The sequence below is a fragment of the Erinaceus europaeus genome, chromosome 16, assembly GCF_950295315.1.
Source record: "Erinaceus europaeus chromosome 16, mEriEur2.1, whole genome shotgun sequence".
NCBI lineage: Eukaryota > Metazoa > Chordata > Mammalia > Eulipotyphla > Erinaceidae > Erinaceus > Erinaceus europaeus.
Window position 1 is genome coordinate 10,873,015 of NC_080177.1, and position 19,356 is coordinate 10,892,370.

At 47.6% G+C, this 19,356-nt stretch overlaps 1 protein-coding gene across 2 annotated transcripts in view; it reads right to left on the bottom strand.

Moving 5' to 3' along the window:
* Nucleotides 1-19,356, bottom strand: part of MYZAP (myocardial zonula adherens protein) — a 117,629-nt gene that overhangs the window by 81,685 nt on the left and 16,588 nt on the right. For both annotated transcript variants that reach the window (XM_007533686.3, XM_060174453.1), the window contains exon 2: nucleotides 13,159-13,245. In XM_007533686.3, the coding sequence (XP_007533748.1) occupies nucleotides 13,159-13,245 (87 nt within the window). The remainder of the gene's footprint in view (nucleotides 1-13,158; nucleotides 13,246-19,356) is intronic.

The window sequence follows — 19,356 nt, forward strand, 5'->3', positions numbered from 1 at the left end:
TGAGGTCCCGAGTTCGATCCCCAGCAGCACATGTGCCAGAGTGATGTCTGGTTTTTTCTCTCTCCTCCTATCTTTCTCATAAATAAATAAAATCTTTAAAAAAAAAAAAAAAGAAATTGATAGGGAAGGGGCAGAGAGAAAGAGAGAGACCTGTAGCACTGCTTTACCACTCATAAACCACCCCTCTCCCTTGCAGGGCTTGAACCTGGGTCTGTATGCACTTTAATGTGTGCACTCTACCAGGTGCACCACCACCTGGCCCCTATAGGGGGGATTTATTTATTTATTTATTTATTTATTTATGCCTCCAGGGTTATTGCTGGGGCTCAGTGCCTACACTATGAATCCACTGGTCCTGGAGGCCATTTTTCTATTTTGTTGCCCTTGTTATTACCCTTGCTGTTGTCATGCTGTTGTTGTTGTTGGATAGGACAGAGAGAAATCAAGAGAGAGGAGGGGAAGACAGAGGGGGGAGAGAAAGACAGACACCTGCAGACTTGCTTCACCACCTGTGAAGAGACCCCACCCTGCAGGTGGGGAGCCGGGGGCTCAAACTGGGATCCTTACGCCGGTCCTTGCAGTTCACCCCACGTGCACTTAACCTGCTGTGCTACCGCCCAGTCCCCAATAGGAGGAATTTTTTTTTATCTTTATTTTTTCGCCTTTTGTTGCCCTTGTTTTTATTGTTGTATTTATTATTGTTGTTATTGCTGTCATTGTCGTTGGATATGACAGAGAGAAATGGAGAGAGGAGGGGAAGACAGAGAGGGGGAGAGAAAGATAGACACCTGCAGACCTGCTTCACCACCTGTGAAGTAACCACCCTGCAGGTGGGGAGCCGGGGGCTCGAACCAGGATCCTTACGCCAGTCCTTGCGCTTTGCGCCATGTGTGCTTAACCCTCTACCCTACCACCCAACTCCCAGGGGGATTTCTTAGAAGCAAGCGGAGAGTGCCAAATTAGGGGCAGAGAGGATTCCAAAGCACAGTGTGGTCAAGAGAGGAAGGTGGAAGTGGGGAGAGCAGCCTTTTAGTGGAACACGGAAAAACAAGGAGTTGAATGAACTTGGGTGAATAGTACCAAGAGCAGACAGTTAGGAAGACGGGCTCCAGTCGAAGGCTTAGGCCTGAGCAAGGGCTCTGATGAGGGGACAGGAGTCTGGGAAATAATAAGTACACCTGACTAGTGTGGGCAGAACACCAGAGAGAAAGTAAAAAATGAAATCCTTTTGAAAGGAAACTTTTTTTTTTTTTGCCTCCAGGATTATCACTGGGGCTCAGTGCCTGCACTATGAATCTACTGCTCCTGGAAGCCATTTTTCCCATTTTGTTGCCCTTGTTGTTACCCTTGTTGTTGTCGTCATTATTATTATTGTCATTGCTGTTGCTGTTGTTGTTGTTGTTGGATAGGACAGAAATGGAGAGAGGAGGGGAAGACAGAGAGGGAGAGAGAAAGACACCTGCAGACCTGTTTCACCAGGCATGAAGTCACCGCCCTGCGGTTAGGGAGTCAGGGGCTCGAACTGGGATCATTATCCTGCTCCTTGCGCTTTGCACCATGAGCGCTTAACCCGCCGCACTACCGCCCAACCCCCAGGAAACACTATTTTTATGTTCCTTGAAAGACATTTTAAATTCTGTTTGTTTAACTTATTTATTTTGGATAAGACAAACAGACATTGAAAGAGAAGGGGAAAAATAGCAAGGGAGAAAGAGACATCTGTGGACCTGCCTCACCACTTGTGAGGCTTCTCCGCTGCAGGTGAAGCCCAGGGGCTTGAACCCAGTACCTTTGCGCATGGTGATGTGTATGCTCAACCAAGTGCAACACCACCCGGCCCCTTAAACTTATTTTAGTGAGAGAAAGAGACCAGAGCACACTCAGTTCTGGCACACAGAGTACCACAGCCAGAACTTGGTGCTTCTGGCATGCAAGTCCTAAAGGAGACATTGCTGAGTTAGAATGAGATGGACTGGGGTCACCCAAGAGAAAATGGACAAGAAGGTCAAGTCCTGCAGCCCAACTGATGGTGCCAGACGAGAACCAAATCAAAATGCTTCAGCGTTTACCGTCTCACAACACAGCACAGGAGCCTTACATAAAAGGAGAGACGTCTACTCTTTGCTGTCATTTCCCGTGGCCCCTGAGTGGCAGCCAGGACCCCAGGTCAGAACCTCTTAGGTAAGTTGTCTAAAGACAACTCTCGTGCAATTGATTCTCCCAGGAGGAGGAATAAGGTGTAAGGAAAGGGATGAGGGGATATTCTTGGGGAAGGGGGTTGAAGAGACCCTGGTTAAGGGAAGAAAAATCACACAGGCATCTGTTTCCCCCATGCCCACTGTCCCCTCCCCATCTCCCTCCTGAATCTCCCATGTCCCTGCCCCATTTCCAAGTTGACTCCAGCAGGGAGTCAACTTATGTAACATATGAACAAGTATAAGAAACATATGTAACAAGTATAAGAAAAGACACTCTGGGGGCAGGGCAGTGGCTCACCCAATTAAGTGCATATAGTACTAAGCCCAAGGACTCTCTTGCAAGGAACTGGCTTTAAGTCCCCACTCCCCACCTGCAAGGGGGAGGCTTCACTAGCGGTAAAGCAGGTCTGCAGGTGTCTCTCTTTCTCTCTCCCTACCTCTCCCGCCTCTCCTCTCCATTTCTCTTTGTCCTGTCCCATAAAATGGAAAAACGTCTGCCAAGAACACTGGATTTGTAGTGTCGGCACTGAGCCCCAGCAATAATTCTGGAGACAAAAAAAAAAAAAAAAATTAAAGAAAAAGATTTTTTTCTTTTTTAAAGAAAAGACATTCTGGGAGCCAGGCAATGGTGTACCCAGCAGAGTACACATCACCATGGGTGAGGACCCAGGTTCAAGGCCCTTGTCCCCACCCACAGGGGGGAGCTTCACAAATGGTAGAGCAGTACTGTAGGTATCTCTCTTTCTCTCCCTCTCTTTTTATTTATATTTTTATTGCCACTAAAGTTATTGTTAGGGGTTGGTGCTGGCAACCACAGCTTCTGGAGGCCATTTTTTCCCTTTTGTTGTCCTTGTTGTTTATCATTGTTGTTGTTATTATTGTTATTGCTGTCATTGTTGTTGGACAAGGCAGAGAAATCAAGAGAGGAGGGGAAGACAGAGAGGGGGAGAGAAAGATAAGACACCTGCAGACCTGCTTCACCGCTTCTGAAGCAACTCCCCTGCAAGTGGGGAGCCAGGAGCTCAAACTGGGGTCCTTGCTCTGATCCTTGTACTTTGTGCCATGTGTGTTTAACCCGCTGTGCTACTGCCCAACTCCCCCCCCCCAGGCCATTTTTTTTCTTTCTATTTTATTTTTGCTTAACAGGGCAGAGAGAAATTGAGGGGGGGAGGGGCGGTGGTGGTGCACCCGGTTGAGTGAGTATGTTACAGTGTGCAAGACCCAGGTTGAAGCCCCCCAGTCCCATCTGAAAGGAGAAAGCTTTGCAAGTGGTGAAGCAGTGCTGCAGGTGTCTCTCTGTCTCTCTTCTTCTCTATCCCCACCTTACTCTCAATTTCTGGCTGTCTCTACCCAATAAATAAATAAAGATAATTTAAAAAATTAAAGAGAGAAATTGGAGAGGAGGGGAGATAGAGAAAGATAGAAGCATTCTCACTGCAGGTGGGGAGTAGGGGGCTCAAACCTGGGTTCAAGGCCCCAGTCCCCAGCTGCAGGGATGGGAGAAGCTGCATAAGCAGTGAGGCAATGCTACAGGCCTCTCTCTATATCTATCTATCTATCTATCTATCTGTCTCTGTCTCTCTCTCTCTCTCCTGCCTCCCTCATTCCCTATCTCCCCCTTCTCAATTTCTATGTCTATCCAACAAGTAAATAAAATATCTTTAAAATTAAAAATAGGAGTCAGGCGGTAGCGCAGAGGGTTAAGCACACGTGGTGTGAAGTGCAAGGACCGGCATAAGGATCCCGGTTCGAGCCCCTAGCTCCCCACCTGCAGGGGAGTCACTTCACAGGCGGTGAAGCAGGTCTGCAGGTGTCTATCTTTCTCTTCCCCTCTCTGTCTTCCCCTCCTCTCTCCATTTCTCTCTGTCCTATCCAACACCAATGACATCAAAAACAACAACAATAAAAAAATAAAAAATAAAAGTTTTGTAAATATTTTTAAAGAAAGTAAGAACCTTAATGACCAAGAGCATAATACCTGACTAAATGGTCCTTCAAATGCAGGCAAACTAAAGGACCTTTCAAGATTAAAAAAAAAAGAAAATTCATATGCTTCTGTTCCATGCAAAATTTCAATGTAGCCTATGCATTTCTAAGTATATCTGTTCACAGAAATGACCCAGATGTCAGGGTTTTCTCATTTTTCTGCCTTATGTACATATGCAGACATAACTTAAAAATTGGAGGTCTCAACATTTAAAAGATTGGAAGGATAAACTTTCAAATACAAGAAGGGCATTGGATGGGCGGAGGGTAGATAGCATAATGGTTATGCAAACAGACTCTCATGCCTGAGGCTCCAAAGTTCCAGGTTCAATCCCCACACCACCATAAGCCAGAGCTGAACAGTGCTCTCGTAAGAAAAAAAAAAAGAAGAAGAAGAAGAAGAAGGAAGAAGAAGAAGGGCATTGGTAAGGAGCCAAGTTAATGTGTCATATCAGAGTGAACTAGTGAACTCTGCTCTCCTGTCAGACAGATTCATGGCTTTGAATGCTAAAGCCACGATGACACATCAACCCTTCATCCTACCATAAATATGCCATTGAGTGCAAAAGACTGAGTCCAGGCAACACTGCCAACATGAGAGGGCCCTTTCAGAGCAGGAGAGCTGGTGGGTGGGCTGGGCACCCTCCCTAGACCTCTCCAAAGTCAGATCCAGGCAAAGAGGAGGCAAGGCCCAGGCCGTAGACAGGTTTGTGGAACAGAACAGAAGCACATCAGAGGAAAGACACAGTGGGTACAGCTCTGAGGATGGAGGCCTGCAGGGTGGTTCAGGAACTGGAATGGCCCCAGGAGGGCCAGTAGGAGAAAGGCCAGGAGCCAAGGCCTCTGGGGTTGGCATTCACAGGAAGCAACCGAGCATTTAGTCATGGCCTCTCTGGCTGCTGATAGATGCCAGACAGAGGTGCGGCCCTGAGATTAGCTCATCTGCTCTTTCCAATCTGGCATAACTGAGCCTATGTGAAAGACCAAGAAACTGAGTAGCAGGCAAAGAAAATGTTGGAAGCCCCCTCTGTAGCCTGCAGAACAAACAGCCATAGCACCTGCCTTTAGGTTAGAAAGTCTCCCAAGGGAGTCAGGCAGTAGCACAGCAGGTTAAGCGCACGTGGCGTGAAGCACAAGGACCAGCATAAGGATCCCGGTTCAAGCCCCCAGCTCCCCACCTGCAGGGGAGTCAATTCACAAGCGGTGAAGCAGGTCTGCAGGTGTCTATTCTTTCTCTCCCCTTCTCTGTCTTCTTCTCCTCTCTCCATCTCTCTGTCCTATCCAACACCAACGACATCAATAACAACAACAGTAATAACTACAACAACAATAAAAAAACAGCAAGGGCTAAATAAGGGCAAGAGACTAGCATACTTGAACAATGACTCTTTAGTCACTATCAGGCCATTCCATCAGCTGGGGGCCTAATCGGGGAGTTCTGAGATTCCCAACCAGACTGGATGGGCCTAGACCTCGAATAAATTCCTCTCTCCATTGTTACCAGTCATTTCTATCAGGAACAACAAAATAGACCCCTTTGTGGGCCCCCATAGGACCTTGCCCTCAACCTGAATCAACAATGGTAGAGAATGTTCCATCCTCCCCTTCGGAGGATGGACAACATACTCTATGCTACACCTGAGGAAGATGAGTCAATATTGGGGCAGCTTGGAATGTTCCTACTCATGACCACAGAGTGTGAGCTCAGATCTAAAGGGATGCAGAGGTCACACAGGCTCCTACGCTAATTATGGGCCCCAGATCACATCAAATCGATGGGGTTTACAGTCAACAATATTTATACCCCTTTCCCATATTAGGGAGCTACTCTCTTCCCTGATCCAGCTTTCTGGTCCTTTTCCCAGCCATGACATCATCTCCCCAGACAATAACTTGGATCCACTGGCATATCAGATTTCAGGCTCTGGGACAAAAAGAAAAAGGAAAAAAAACCCAAAAAACTAGTATAGCTGCAGGCCCTTTGGAATTTAACTAAAATATGCCTACTAGCTATCTACAAAATGGACAACACCCCCCCACTCTTCATCTGCACTATTCCAGCCCTTAGGTCCATGACTGATCAACAATTTGTTTGGCTTTATATGTTAACTCTCTTGTCAACCACCAGGTTCCAGATGCCAGCATGATGCCAACCAGATTTCCCTGGACAGACAACCCCACCAATGTGTCCTGGAGCTCCACTTCCCCAGAGCCCTTCCCCACTAGGGAAAGAGAGAGACAGGCTGGGAGTATGGATCGACCTGTCAACACCCATGTTCAGCAGGGATTCAATTAAAGAAGCCAGACCTTCTACCTTCTGCATCCCACAATGACCCTGGGTCCATACTCCCAGAGGGATAAAGAATAGGAAAGCTATCAGGGGAGGGGATGGGATACAGAGTTCTGGTGATGGGAATTGTGTGAAGCTGTACCCCTCTTATCCTATGGTTTTGTCAATGTTTCCTTTTTATAAATAAAAATTTTTTAATTAATTAAATAAATAAATAAATAAATAAATAAAATGTAAAAAAAAAAAACAGCAAGGGCAACAAAAGGGAAAATAAATACTAAAAAAATTAAAAAAGAAAATAAAATCTCCCAAATGGGTATTGATCGACCTGCCAACACGCATGTCCAGCAGAGAAGCAATTACAGAAGACAGACCTCACACCTTCTGCACCCCATGAAGATCTGTAGTCCATACTCCCAGAGAGGTAAAAAATAGAGAAGCTTCCAATGGAGAGGATGGGACCTGGAACTCTGGTGGTAGGAACTGTATGGAACTGTACTCCTGTTAGCCCACAATCTTGTTGATCGTTATTAAATCACTAATAAAAAAATCACTTTAAAGTCTCGCAAGTATACCTCATGAACCAGTAACTGTCAGATGTTGCCTTGTGTGTACACACACAATGAAATTCTACTCAGCTATAAGACCAGGTGGTGGCACAGTGGGTTGAGCATACACATGTCACCATGTGTAAGGACCCAGGTTCAAGCCCCAGTTCCTTCCTGTAGGAGGGGAAGCTTCATAAGCGGTGAAGCAGGGCTGCAGGTGTCTGTCTCTCTCCCTACCTCCCCTTCCCCTCTCAATTTCTCCGTCTCTTTCCAATAAATAAGCATCATAATAAAAATAAAACTAGAGAAAAGGTGTCACTTTCTCTCTCGGTACAACCTGAGTGACACTGGGGAGGAGGTCACGCTCAGTGAAATAAACTAGAAGGATAATTACCAGGAATCTCACTCACAAGTGAGGTTCAAGACACAAAGCAAGAGAAGCAATGGGTGCAACATTAATCAGTGGGGGTCTATTCCAGAAGATTCAAAAGGGGACGGCGGGCAAGAGGGGAGGGGTGGTGCAGGCATGCCCTGCGGCAGAGAGAGATAGCGTGCGTGAGGTGTGCTGCTCCTGTTGAGGAGTGATGTGAGACTGCACCCTGTGACACGTCTTATAACACGTTTCCTCAGGGGCGGGGTCATAGCACACTGGGTTAAGCGCAAATAAGTGTACATAATGCGAAGCACAAGGACCACTGCAAGAATCACCGCAAGGATCCTGGTTCAAGCCCCCGGCTCCCCACCTGCAGGGGAAGTCGCTTCACAAGCAATGAAGTAGGTCTGCAGGTGTCTGTCTTTCTCTCCCCCCTCTGTCTTCCCCTCCTCTCTCCATTTCTCTCTGTCCTATCCAACAACAATAGCAGCAACAATAATAACAGCAACAACAATGGGGAAAAGATGGCCTCCTGGAGCAGTGATTTCATAGTGCAGGTACCGAGTCCCAGCGATAACCCTGAAGGCAAAAAAAATCAAAGATTAAAAAAAAATAATTCTCAATAGCAAAATAAAACAAAGGACTAGCAAGACAGCTCATCTGGATGGCTCCTGCTTAGTTTTTTTTTTTGGCCATATTCATGCTACTGGAGGAAGCTTCAGTGCTATGGTATCTCACCCCCTCTGTGTCTCTCTCTAGTTAACAAGATCACAAGGGAAAACTCTAAGCAGAACTTGGACTGGAATTGGTGTCTTGCACCAAAGTAAAAACCTCTGGGGTGAGGGGAAGGGTTCAGGTCCTGGAACATGATGGCAGAGGAAGACCTAGTGGGGGCTGTATTATTATATGGAAATATTGTGCATGTACAAGCTATTGTATTTCACCGTCGACTGTAAACCATCAATCCCCCAATAAAGAAATTTAAAAGATTTTTAAAAAGTCAGGCCAGAGTGGTAAAACCCCAGTGATAACAAATACATAATTAAAAAGAAGACAGAGGTGAATGGGGCGGGAAGGAGTAGGAGGAGGAGAATGCAGAGTTGCCAGCAGACCCTCTCACATCCCTCAGCCGTGACTCCTCTCTACTGAGTCGAAGACAGACACATGAAGAAGAGCCACTGGCAGTGGCAGTTATGTGGGTGCCTATGGTGTGGGGTCCCCCAAATGATGAAGCAAGCATCCTGCATTGCTCTGCCAAAGCACAAAGCCCCCCCCCCCCCCCAAGAGAAAACTGTCCAGAAACTGTTCAGACCACACACATCCTCCTGCTTGCACAGCAAGGCTGCTCGGGTCCCTCCTGCTCCCAGCCCCAGGATCCAGAGTCCTTTGCCCGGGGATAGCTGCCCCCCCACAAAGTTCTTAGTACCTTGCGATGCCGTGGGTGGTAACACTCCCCGGGATATTCAAGGACTGAAGCCATCTCCCTTCGGGGACGCTGGCTGCTGTCTGGCCTCTGGCTCCCAGGGACCAGCCAGGACAAGGTGACAAGGCCACCCAAGTAGTCTCGGGATGGTCACCAGTAGCTCTGGTGCTGCCGCCACCCAAAGGACTTCAGTCCTGGGGAGCAGCCAGCCCCACCCGCCACCCTCTCCCCCAATTCTTCTGGGGTGAGTCACCCATACTGATGGCAGTGCAGGCCATCACCCCAGGGCACAGCTGATCCACGTTATGTAAGAAGCCATGGGTACCTCCTTCTCTCTCACCCCTCATGGCCATCCCTTGTTTCTGGATGTTTCTGGGGTCCCTGGGGGCCAGGGGTGCAAAGAGACCTCTGTCTGAAAGGGCCAGGCAGGGAGGGAAGTAGAGGGGACAGAGAAGAACCCCTCCCTCCAGAAGCCCAGACCACACTCGATCCTGGTCATCCACGGGGGCCCAGGATCTAAGACCTCACCAATCCCTACTGGTTTGAGCTCTGAGCTATTTTTTTTATTCCCCCAAGATCCTTGCTTTGAAGAATATTCAAAAGCTACAGAGAGGGAAAGAGAGAGAACAGCTAGGTGTATGGATCAACCTGTCAATGCCCACGTTCAGCAGGGAAGCAATTACAGAAGCCAGACCTTCCACCTTTTGCACCCCATAATGATCCTGGGTCCATACTCCCAGAAGGATAAAGAATAGGAAAAGCTATCAGGGGGGTGAGGTGAGGGGATACGGAGTTCTGGTTGTGGGAATTGTGTGGAATTGTACCCCTCTTATCCTATGGTCTTGTCAGTGTTTCCATTTTATAAATAAAAATTATTTTAAAAAAAAAAAGCTACAGAGATGTTGGGGGGGGAAGTTCAACTCTATAGCCAAAGTTTAGAAAAGTATCATTTATTCCATAATATCCAATAGATGGTCCATATTTAAAAACCGTACAATCCACTCTCCACCCAGTGTATCTTTGATTGGATTTCTTTTCACTCATGACACTTGATGCTGCCTCTGGTTTTTTGGTTTCCTTTTATTGAAGCCAAATACAATTGCATTATAACACAGTATGAGTTTCAGGTCGTGTGTCACTGGAAATCAGCACATGTAGATTTTTCGACATGAAATCAATGGCAAGTCTCTTTAGTCTGTTCTATCTAGTAGACTCTATCCTAGTCTTAAACAACATTGAACTTATTGGGGCAGTCCGGCCAGTGGTTTTACAGACCACCCCATATTGGGGACTGTTCTGTTTCCTTATCTCTAGACTGAATTAAACAGGCTTGGCGGGAGCACTAGATGTGCGGGTGAGTGCTTCTGAATCACTCAGCCCCCAGAGTCAGCTAGTGTAGGCTGTCCTCCCACCAGTAACGCCAGAGCGGCTCCCTGCCTGAGATGCTGATGGCCAGGTGCACCTTAGTCCGTCTGTTTAGAATCAGTAAGTCATCAGTGAGCAGCCACTCTGATATCAGGGGAACAAAATCTTCCACGATAATCTTTCACTGACTAAGTGTATGATGAGCCCACCAAGGCTACAAAATGGAGATCATCAATTAGCAGATGTTCCAGAGAGAAAAGCATTTCCCTGTTCTTTTTTTTTTTTTCCTTTTTCTATCATCAGTAAGGTTTCACCACTCTAACATTTTTTAAATCTTTTTTAAATTTTATTTTCCCCCTTTTGTTGCCCTTGTTATCATCGTTGTTGTTATTGTTACTGCTGTTAATTAATTGTTGTTATTGCTGCTGTTGTTGTTGGATAGGACAGAGAGAAATGGAGAGAGGAGGGGAAGACAGAGAGGGGGAGAGAAAGATAGACACCTGCAGACCTGCTTCACTGCCTGTGAAGCGAACCCCCTGCAGGTGGGGAGCCAGAGGCTTGAATCGGGATCATTATGCTGGCCCTTGTGCTTCACACCATGTGTGCTTAACCCTCTGAGAGACTGCTTGGCTCCCCCTCTTTAACTTTTTTAAAGAGAGAGAGAGAGAGAGAAGCACTACAACACCATAGTTCCTTCTGCTGCCAAAGAACCTCCCATGTGGTTTCTTTCTTTTTCCCTCCCCCTCCCCCCAGGACTGCTAAGCTCTGGATCAGCTCTGGCTGATGCTACAGATTGAACCTGGGACATTAGGTGCCTTAGACATGAAAGGTTTTCTCCTTCTCCTCCTCCTCCTCCTCCTCCTCCTCCTCCTCCTCCTCCTCCTCCTCCTCCTCCTCCTTCTTCTTCTTCTTCTTCTTCTTTCATGACCATTATGCTATCTCCCCAGCTTCATTTATTTTTTTAATATTTTATTCATTTATTTATTTAGTATAGAGACAGAAAAACTGAGAGGAGGGAGAGACAGAAAGGGAGAGACACCTGCAGCCCTGCGTCACTACTCGTGAATCTTCCTCCCTGTAGGTGAGGACAGGGAGCTTGAACCTGGGTCTTTGTGCACTGTGCTGTGAGCACTGAACCGGATGCACCACCGCCCAGCCCCAGGACACATCCATAGAGGGGAGCTCAAACCTGGGTCACACACGTGACGAAGCAGGTGTCCTCTGGGGTGAGCTATCTCCAGGGCCCTGGCATTCTCATTTTGTCTCTCTCTGTCTCGCTCATCATTACAATATGCTAACGACTTCTATTAATCAATGTGTCATAACCCACTATTGTCATTCTTCTTTTTTTACTTCCTTGTCGCTGTCCTCTTGCTATTCCAATTGTTTTGATTTTGCCAGTGGCTTCACTAGCCTCTGACAGCCCCCCCCCTCCGTCTCACTCTGAGTGTAGCAGTGTTTTCAGCACGACCTGCCCCAGGCTTCCTTGTCCTTTCCCTGCTCTAGGCTGACACTGGTCCTCTCTCTGCTAGGTGGGAACTACACTCTGTCTAGTCAGAGACACTCCTTCATTCACTCCTTCCTCTTTCCCTGCCCATCACTCTTTGCATTAGCAGGCGGAGCTCAGAAGCAACTGCTCTTGGTGGAGAGTGGGGAGAAGTGGATGAGGAGGAGGAAGAGAGGCAAAGCCATTGTTTCTTAAATCTATCAATAAAATGAATAATGCATAATTTGATTATATTTGAGTTCACGTGTACAGAAATGTGTGCACAAGGGAAAGAACTGCCTACTCTTTTCCCTTGCCTGATTTTTTCCCATCAGCACCTACTACCACCTTCTCCTTCTCCTTCTCCTTCTCCTCCTTCCTCTTCTTTTGCTACCTGGGCTTTCATTTAGGTTCCATGCTTGCATAATGAATCCACCACTCCCAGTGTCCTTTTCTTTCTTTGACAGAGAAAAACTGAGAGGGGGGATTGGAGATAGGGAGGGAAAGACAAAGAGAAACAAACACCTGCAGCCTTGCTTCACCGCTCATGAAGGTGGATCCACTTGCCAGCAGGGATTAGGGATTTGAAATCGGGTCCTTGCACTCAACCCGGTGCACAACCACCTGGCCCCTCTAAACTCTATAAAGCGCACTACGTCGTTTTTATTACCCCTCTTCTCCGAGCTGAATATAAACCGTGAGTGGCAAACATCATCCTGTGTCTTGCTCTGCTCACAGCTACACTCCCGGAGTGGAGGACAGAGCCTGGAACACAGCACGTGCCCTTCCGTAGTTTGTGAGTGAGGGAATGGGACCCCGGGCCTGGAGGTGAGCAGGTGTTTACTCTTTAAGCCTCTGCTTGTACTATCACCCCGTGCCCCCTAGCTGCCAGTTACACCTCCCCCATCTCCCCAGACTCCTCACACTGACCTCTGTCTCACCTGGAAATCTGGCAGTTCTAAGACCAGGGCAAGGTCACACTTAGCTTTACAGCCCGGAAATCAGCACAAGAGCTGGAGCAGAAATGTCACTGGATGCCTCTGACCTCCAGCAAGTGCCCTGTCCCCACACCAAAGCTGCCTGTGCCCACCCCACGCAGCCCTGGGCTTCCTCGGGGATCTCTGAGAACGGCTCTGGCTCTGTGGCAGCTCACAATAGGCCCTTTGACTCCACTGGACTCAAACCTTTCAAGAAAAACACATCGGCTGCCACAGTACCTGTCACTAAGGCCAGTGTCCCTAGAGCTTCAGGGAGACACAGAGCCAGTGTTCACCAAGGAACAAGAGCAGAGGCGTGAGGCAGACAGGGACAGGGCAGAGTGCTCTGACCCCGGGGGGAGGAGGGTGGTGGCCTGGGAGGAGAGGGCCTTTCACCAACACACGGTGACATTCAGGCTCCACAACCAGCATGGGCAGAAGACAAGAGGGGACACCAGTGAAGGGAGCCCAAAGGCTGGGACTTGGTCACACTTGTCTCAGAGATGGCTTACTTGCTCTTTTCTCTCCACCTTCTTCTCACTTTGCTCTGGAGCTGGGCCCTCAGGAGGTATGGTCAGCCGCAGCCTGCAGACATTGGCCTAGGAAAGACGGAGGGGGAGGTCAGTTACTCACTAAGGCTTGGGGAAGGAAGAGTGAGTGACCTTGGGGCCACAGTCTGCAGATTTCTGCCCACAGGAGGTGGACTCAGAGGTCAGTGAGACAAAAGGGGAGGTCAGTAAGCACTCAGGTTTGGGGAAGGAAGGTTGGCCTTGGGCTTCTGGAAGCTGTTTCTGACACACCCTGGAGAGGACTGAGCTCATTACTCAGGTCTCTGAGAGTCACGCCAACCTGGCCCTGATCAAAAGGGAGAAATCATTGGATAATTGCTAGGATTTCAATCATATCTTTTGTTCTTTCTTTATGAGAGAGAGAGAGAGAGAGACACGATTGAGAGAGAGAGAGAGACAATTGAGAGCTAATTAAATACAGCTTGTGCTGATTCTGGGGACTGAACCTGGGAACTTGGAGGCTCAGGCATGAAAGTCTTTTGCATGGAGGAGGAGGAGGAGGAGGAGGACATTATACTGTTTTCACAGCTCCGACTTTAAACATTTCTTAAAATGGGCCAGGTTCCATAACAGCATGATCATACTTCCCAAATACAGGCCACAACGTAGCTCTCAGAAAGCACAAAAGTACACACAGCGAAGACTGGGGCGTGGCGCTACTTTGTGCGTGACCCTAGATTGCCTTTCCCTCAGCATGCACATGCCATTCCCTAAAGGGTGCTGTTGTTTTTTTTAAGTCCATACACACAAGTTCATAGCAGCATTTTTCACAACAGCCAAAAAGTCAGGATGTAACTCAGATGTCTTCTACAGATGGAAGAATGGACGCGTTACCATGGGGCATGTGTACAGCACGGATGTCAAAGGCCTTGAAAGGAGTGTGACATGGGGGCCGGGCCGTAGCACAGCGGGTTAAGCACACATGGCACAAAGCATAAAGATTGGCCTAAGGTTCCCGATTCGAGTCCCTGGCTCCCCACCTGCAGGTGGGGGTCGCTTCATAAGCGGTGAAGCAGGTCTGCAAGTGTCTATCTTTCTCTCCCCCTCTATCTTCCCTTCCTCTCTCGAGTTCTCTCTGTCCTATCTGGCAACAACAATAGCAATAACAATAAAAATAACCACAATAGCCTCCAGAAACAGTGGATTCACAGTGCAGGCGAACCCAGCCCCAGCAATAACTCAGGAGGCAAAAAAAAAAAAAAAGAAGTGTGACACATGCGACCAGCCAGGTGAACCCCAAGGGCTTTGTGCCGAGTGACATAAGTCTAAGTCAATCGCAGAAAGACAAACACAGTTAAAATTCCACTACCATGCTAAGAGAGGTCAAATTCATGGAAGAGAGCGGTGGTTACCAGGGACTGATGAGCCAGAGGAAAAGAAGTCGTTAGTGAAAAGATACGGGGTTTCCGTTTAGAAGGTGAAAACATTCTGGAGCTGGCCAGGGGGCGGAGGTGCGGGGGAAGCGATTGCACAACCATGAAAACATCCTTAATGCCACTAGATGTTCAGGTCACGCTACTGACATAGCTTGGCCCTGCTGTGACAGCTCTCAGGAAGAAGTGGTCCTGCCATTAAAAAATAATAATAACTAAATAAATAAATACTCAAAGAGGGAAAAGCAGTATCCAGAGTACTCAGCCAGAGTGACACAGGCTCAGCTCACAGGGGTGTCCCCTAACGTTTATGTGTGGAAATCCTAGTCCCTAGGGCCTCACCAATGCCCTTATTTGGAAACAGGGTCATTACAGGGCTGCTCAAGCTACACCGAGTTGAGGAGTGTGAGGCCTAGTCCTAATGACTGCTGTGTTCTCCTAAGAGGGGGAAGTTGGGGGACAGGTCTGCACCCTGGGAGTTCCATGAGAACGCACCAAAGAGGGGCCCTGCAACAGATCCTCCTCATCCAGAAGAAGACACCCCAACTTCAGACTTCCACCTCCAGAACTGAAGCCAAACACTCCTGTTGTTTAAGTCATGAGGCTCGAGACACTTGACAGAAGTTCTAGCAAACTAACACACACACCCACTGACGCACCTGGGCTGGGGCAGCCTCTGAGCAAGACTACTATAAAGTCTGAAGCCCACGGTGGGATGGGAGTATAAAAAAATGATTTAAAAAAGACCTAAAGTTTATTTTTCTTGTTGAAATCATATGAGACAGAGTTCCACATAAGAGAGAAATTTCAGACCACTCTGAAATGTGCAGCCACAGGAATTGAACCAGGAGCTTCAGGCATGTAGGTCCCATGCTCTACCAGCTGAGCTACTTCCCCAGCTGCTAAAAAAAAAAAAATCTGTTTTAAATTTATCTATTTATTTTATTATTTTTTTACTGCCACCAAATTTATCAATCCAGTGCCCTTGGCAGCCATTTTTCCTCCCTCCGCCCTGGCCCCTTTCTATTTTACTTCATAAGACACAGAGAAATTGAGCTTCTGGTCCCCACCTGCAGGAGGAAAGCTTCACGAGCGGTAAAGCAAGACTCCAGGCGTTTCTCTGTCTCTTTCCCACTCTATCTCCCCCTCCCTTCTCAATTTGTCTCTGTCTCTATCTAATAAATAAAAAAACATTTTAAAAAAAGATACAGGGAGAGAGAGAGAGATACCAGAATAATGCTCAGCTCTGGCTTCTGGTGGTGCTGGGAACTGAACTTGGAACCTCAAACTTCTGCAGAACCATTATGCTGCCTCGCCAGCCCATGCTAAAAGGCCTTTCAGTTGCAACCTACCAGGATTCTCCAGACCCTGCCTTACACCAAGCAGGTGGGTGCCCACTCTAAAAATGACGTTTTCCGTACTCAATAGAGGAAGCCCAAACTCAGGGCACACCATCACCTCCGAGGCATCCTGCTTTGCTATGAAGCAACTCTCACTTCCTGACAATAAAGACCTGATGGATTTGGGGGCCGGGGGCTTGGGGACGGCAGCAGAATCCTCCCTTCTCTAGACAGGCCTCCCCTCCTCCCAGGCTCCTTTCTTCTGGGTTAAACAAAACCAGTTTCTCAACCATAGGACTTGAGGGTCAAGGTCTCTCTTCATCCTCCTCCTCATCCAGGCAAGCTTCACGCCCGATAACCCCATGTCAGAAGTGACCTGTCCCCCTGGGGCTGTCAAGACCTCTCACATAGCCGCCTTGCACCAAATCTGTCAAGTTCACTATCGGTTGTGTTGGCCCAAGAGGAACCAAGCCATTGCACCAGTTAGTTCTCTTAGCTGAGGAGGCAACAACCCCAACAGGAACCCAGGAATCCAAATCCCTCCAGACAAAGGCAACACTGTGACTTCATTCCAGGCCACCAGGACCAGCTGCAACCAGCTGGCATCTGCAGAGAAGTCAAAGTGTAATTCAAACCAGGCAGGCGATGCAAATCTCCTAGGCTCTTCTCTGATAAACTGGGTCGAATCTGCAGCTCAATTCTGCAGGCAAGCTGCTTTACTCCAGTACCACACGCCCAGTCACATGAGCACATGCACACACCTGTACATTTCTGCACACACACGCTTAACTCGGGTCCTCGTGTCCACACATGTACAGGTCCCAACACCTGCAGGCTGTGTGTGTGTGTGTGTGTGTGTGTGTGACTATGGACAAGTTACTCAGTGTCTCTGACTGCAGAGGGATGCTTAAGGCTAAAACGAAAGTGTCTGACACATAGTAAGTGTCCATCAGCCTTAGGTATTTCTGTGTTAGGTATTAACCAGACCTGATCACCATACTCCAAACTTGAAAAATGAAACCTCCGACTTACCCTTCAGGCCTGGCTCCCTGCGGCAGTAATGATTTGGTCTGTGAATCTATGGGCATCAGCACTAGAAGGGATGCCCTCTGACTGGATGACCGCCCTTGAGGGGCAATCCCTAGCAGCAGTCATTTTCAGAGCAAACTTGAAGAAGAGACAAGACCCAGAGTAGACCCCAGGAGTCCAAGCATCCACATGTGAGATGTCTCCTGTCCCTGCCGAGCCCTTCTGTCTGTCCACCCAGCACCCTAATATTCCTCAGCACACTGCCTCAGTCTAACTTGGACCCAGGGGTGTGTAGGGTACACACAGCTGTGGGCTAAACAAAATGCCTTTTACTGGTGGCCATGAGTAAAAGCCAAGTGAGCCTGTAAAGTGAGCCCTTTACTCTCAAGGATACCTGGCAGCTAGAGGCTGCACCTCTGGCCCCTGGGGGGGTTGTGGGTTCTCACCTTAGAGACACACTGGCAAGTCTAAGGAGCTCACCATCATTCTTCAATCAGTGCTGACCACCAACGGCCTGATTTAAACCCAGCCTGGAGGGCCAGCAAAATAGCTCACTTGGATAGTGCACTGCTTTGCCATGTGTGTGATCCAGGTCTGAGCCAGAGTCACCAACGCAATGAAGGAAGCTTCAGTGCTATAGTCTGTCTGTCTCTGTCTATCTGTCTGTCTCTCTCTCATATATCTCTCTGCCTCTCTGTCTCTATCTTAAAAACATTATTTTTAATAAAACTTTTCTTTAAGATTTTATTTATTTATTAATAAGAAAAATAGGAGAGAGGGAGAGAAAGAACCAGACATCACTCTGGTACATATGCTGCCAGGGATCGAACTCAGGACCTCATGTTTGAGAGTCCAATGTTTTATCCACTGCACCATCTCCCGGATGACTCTGAAAAAATTAAACAAATTAAATGAACAAACCAGCATGAAACCTTAGTAAGGTGACCAGATGTATAATTATGTGAGGGGAAAAAAAAAAAAAAGGAGGAAGAAGCTGCAGGAAAAAAATACCAAGAATAATCTCATTTTGGGCTCTTTTTCTTTTTAGTTTACCCAGATGATTTGGGCAGATTTAAGAAACATAACTGATGGGGACGAGGCAGTGGCTCACCTAGTTAAGCACACATATGACAGTGCACAAGGATGCAGGTTGAAGCTCTTGATCCCCACCTGCAAGGGGAAAGCTTCAAGACCGAAGCAGGGCTATGGGTGTCTCTGTCTCTTTCCCTTTCTCTATCTCTCCCTCCTCTCTCAATTTCTCTGTCTGTCTCTATGCAATAATAAATAAAATTAAAAAATAGAAAGAAACATGACTGATGTCAGCACTGGTTGCCTCCTAGAGGTGAAGTTCCTGCACTGTTTACAACTATTGCAAGCAGATGTAAATGTCTTTATTTTTATTTTTTTAATATTTATTTATTTATTCCCTTTTGTTGCCCTTGTTGTTTTATTGTTGTAGTTATTGTTGATGTCGTTGTTGGATAGGACAGAGAGAAATGGAGAGAGGTGGGGAAGACAGAGAGGGGGAGAGAAAGATAGACACTTGCAGACCTGCTTCACCGCCTGTGGAGCAACTCCCCTGCAGGTGGGGAGCCGGGGATCAAACCGGGATCCTTACACTGGTTCTTACACTTTGCACCACCTGCGCTTAACCTGCTGTGCTACCACTCAACTCCCATAAATGTTTTTAATTAACGTAGTAATAGCAATAGAAAAATTGAGAGAACATGTCAGAGAGAATGTTGAGAGAGAGAGAAGGATAAATTCTCTTTAAATTCACAGGAGCAGCAAAGAGACCTCCCATAGGGGTGTAGAATGTTCTCTGAACCCTTAGCAGACACACCCTGAAAGTACTGAGCTGACCAGATTCAGAGACCTCCCTCTATTCACTGGCTTTCAGGAATTCCCCCCTACAGGAAACCCCCCCACTAAGTGAAGCCCAGGCAGTGCTGTTTATCTCTCTGAGAATTCTGTGATACCAACCACCATGGTTTCCTGAAATACATGGACACAACCCCCAGAGCTGCCCACACTTCACAACACCCAAGAGGAGAGGCAGATGCAGCACTGCCCTGACAATGAAGAGAAAGGCATCTTTTTATTCTGAACACCACTGCTATTACAGCAGCTGTGCCTACAAGTGACAGTCCCTTCTGGTTCCCTCCCTTGATCAATCAAGGTGTATTTCCCCTCAATACTCTCTACTTATAAATCATTTTAGGAGTAATGAGAGGGAGCAGGACCTGGTGATGGCACAAATGGTAGGACCACACATGTTCCCATGCACAAGGATGCAGGTTCAAGCCCCCGGGGCCCCACCTGCAGAAGGAAAGCTTCACAAGTGGTGAAGCAGGTCTGCGGGAGTGTCTCTCTCTCTCTCTCTGTCTCTCTCTCTGTCT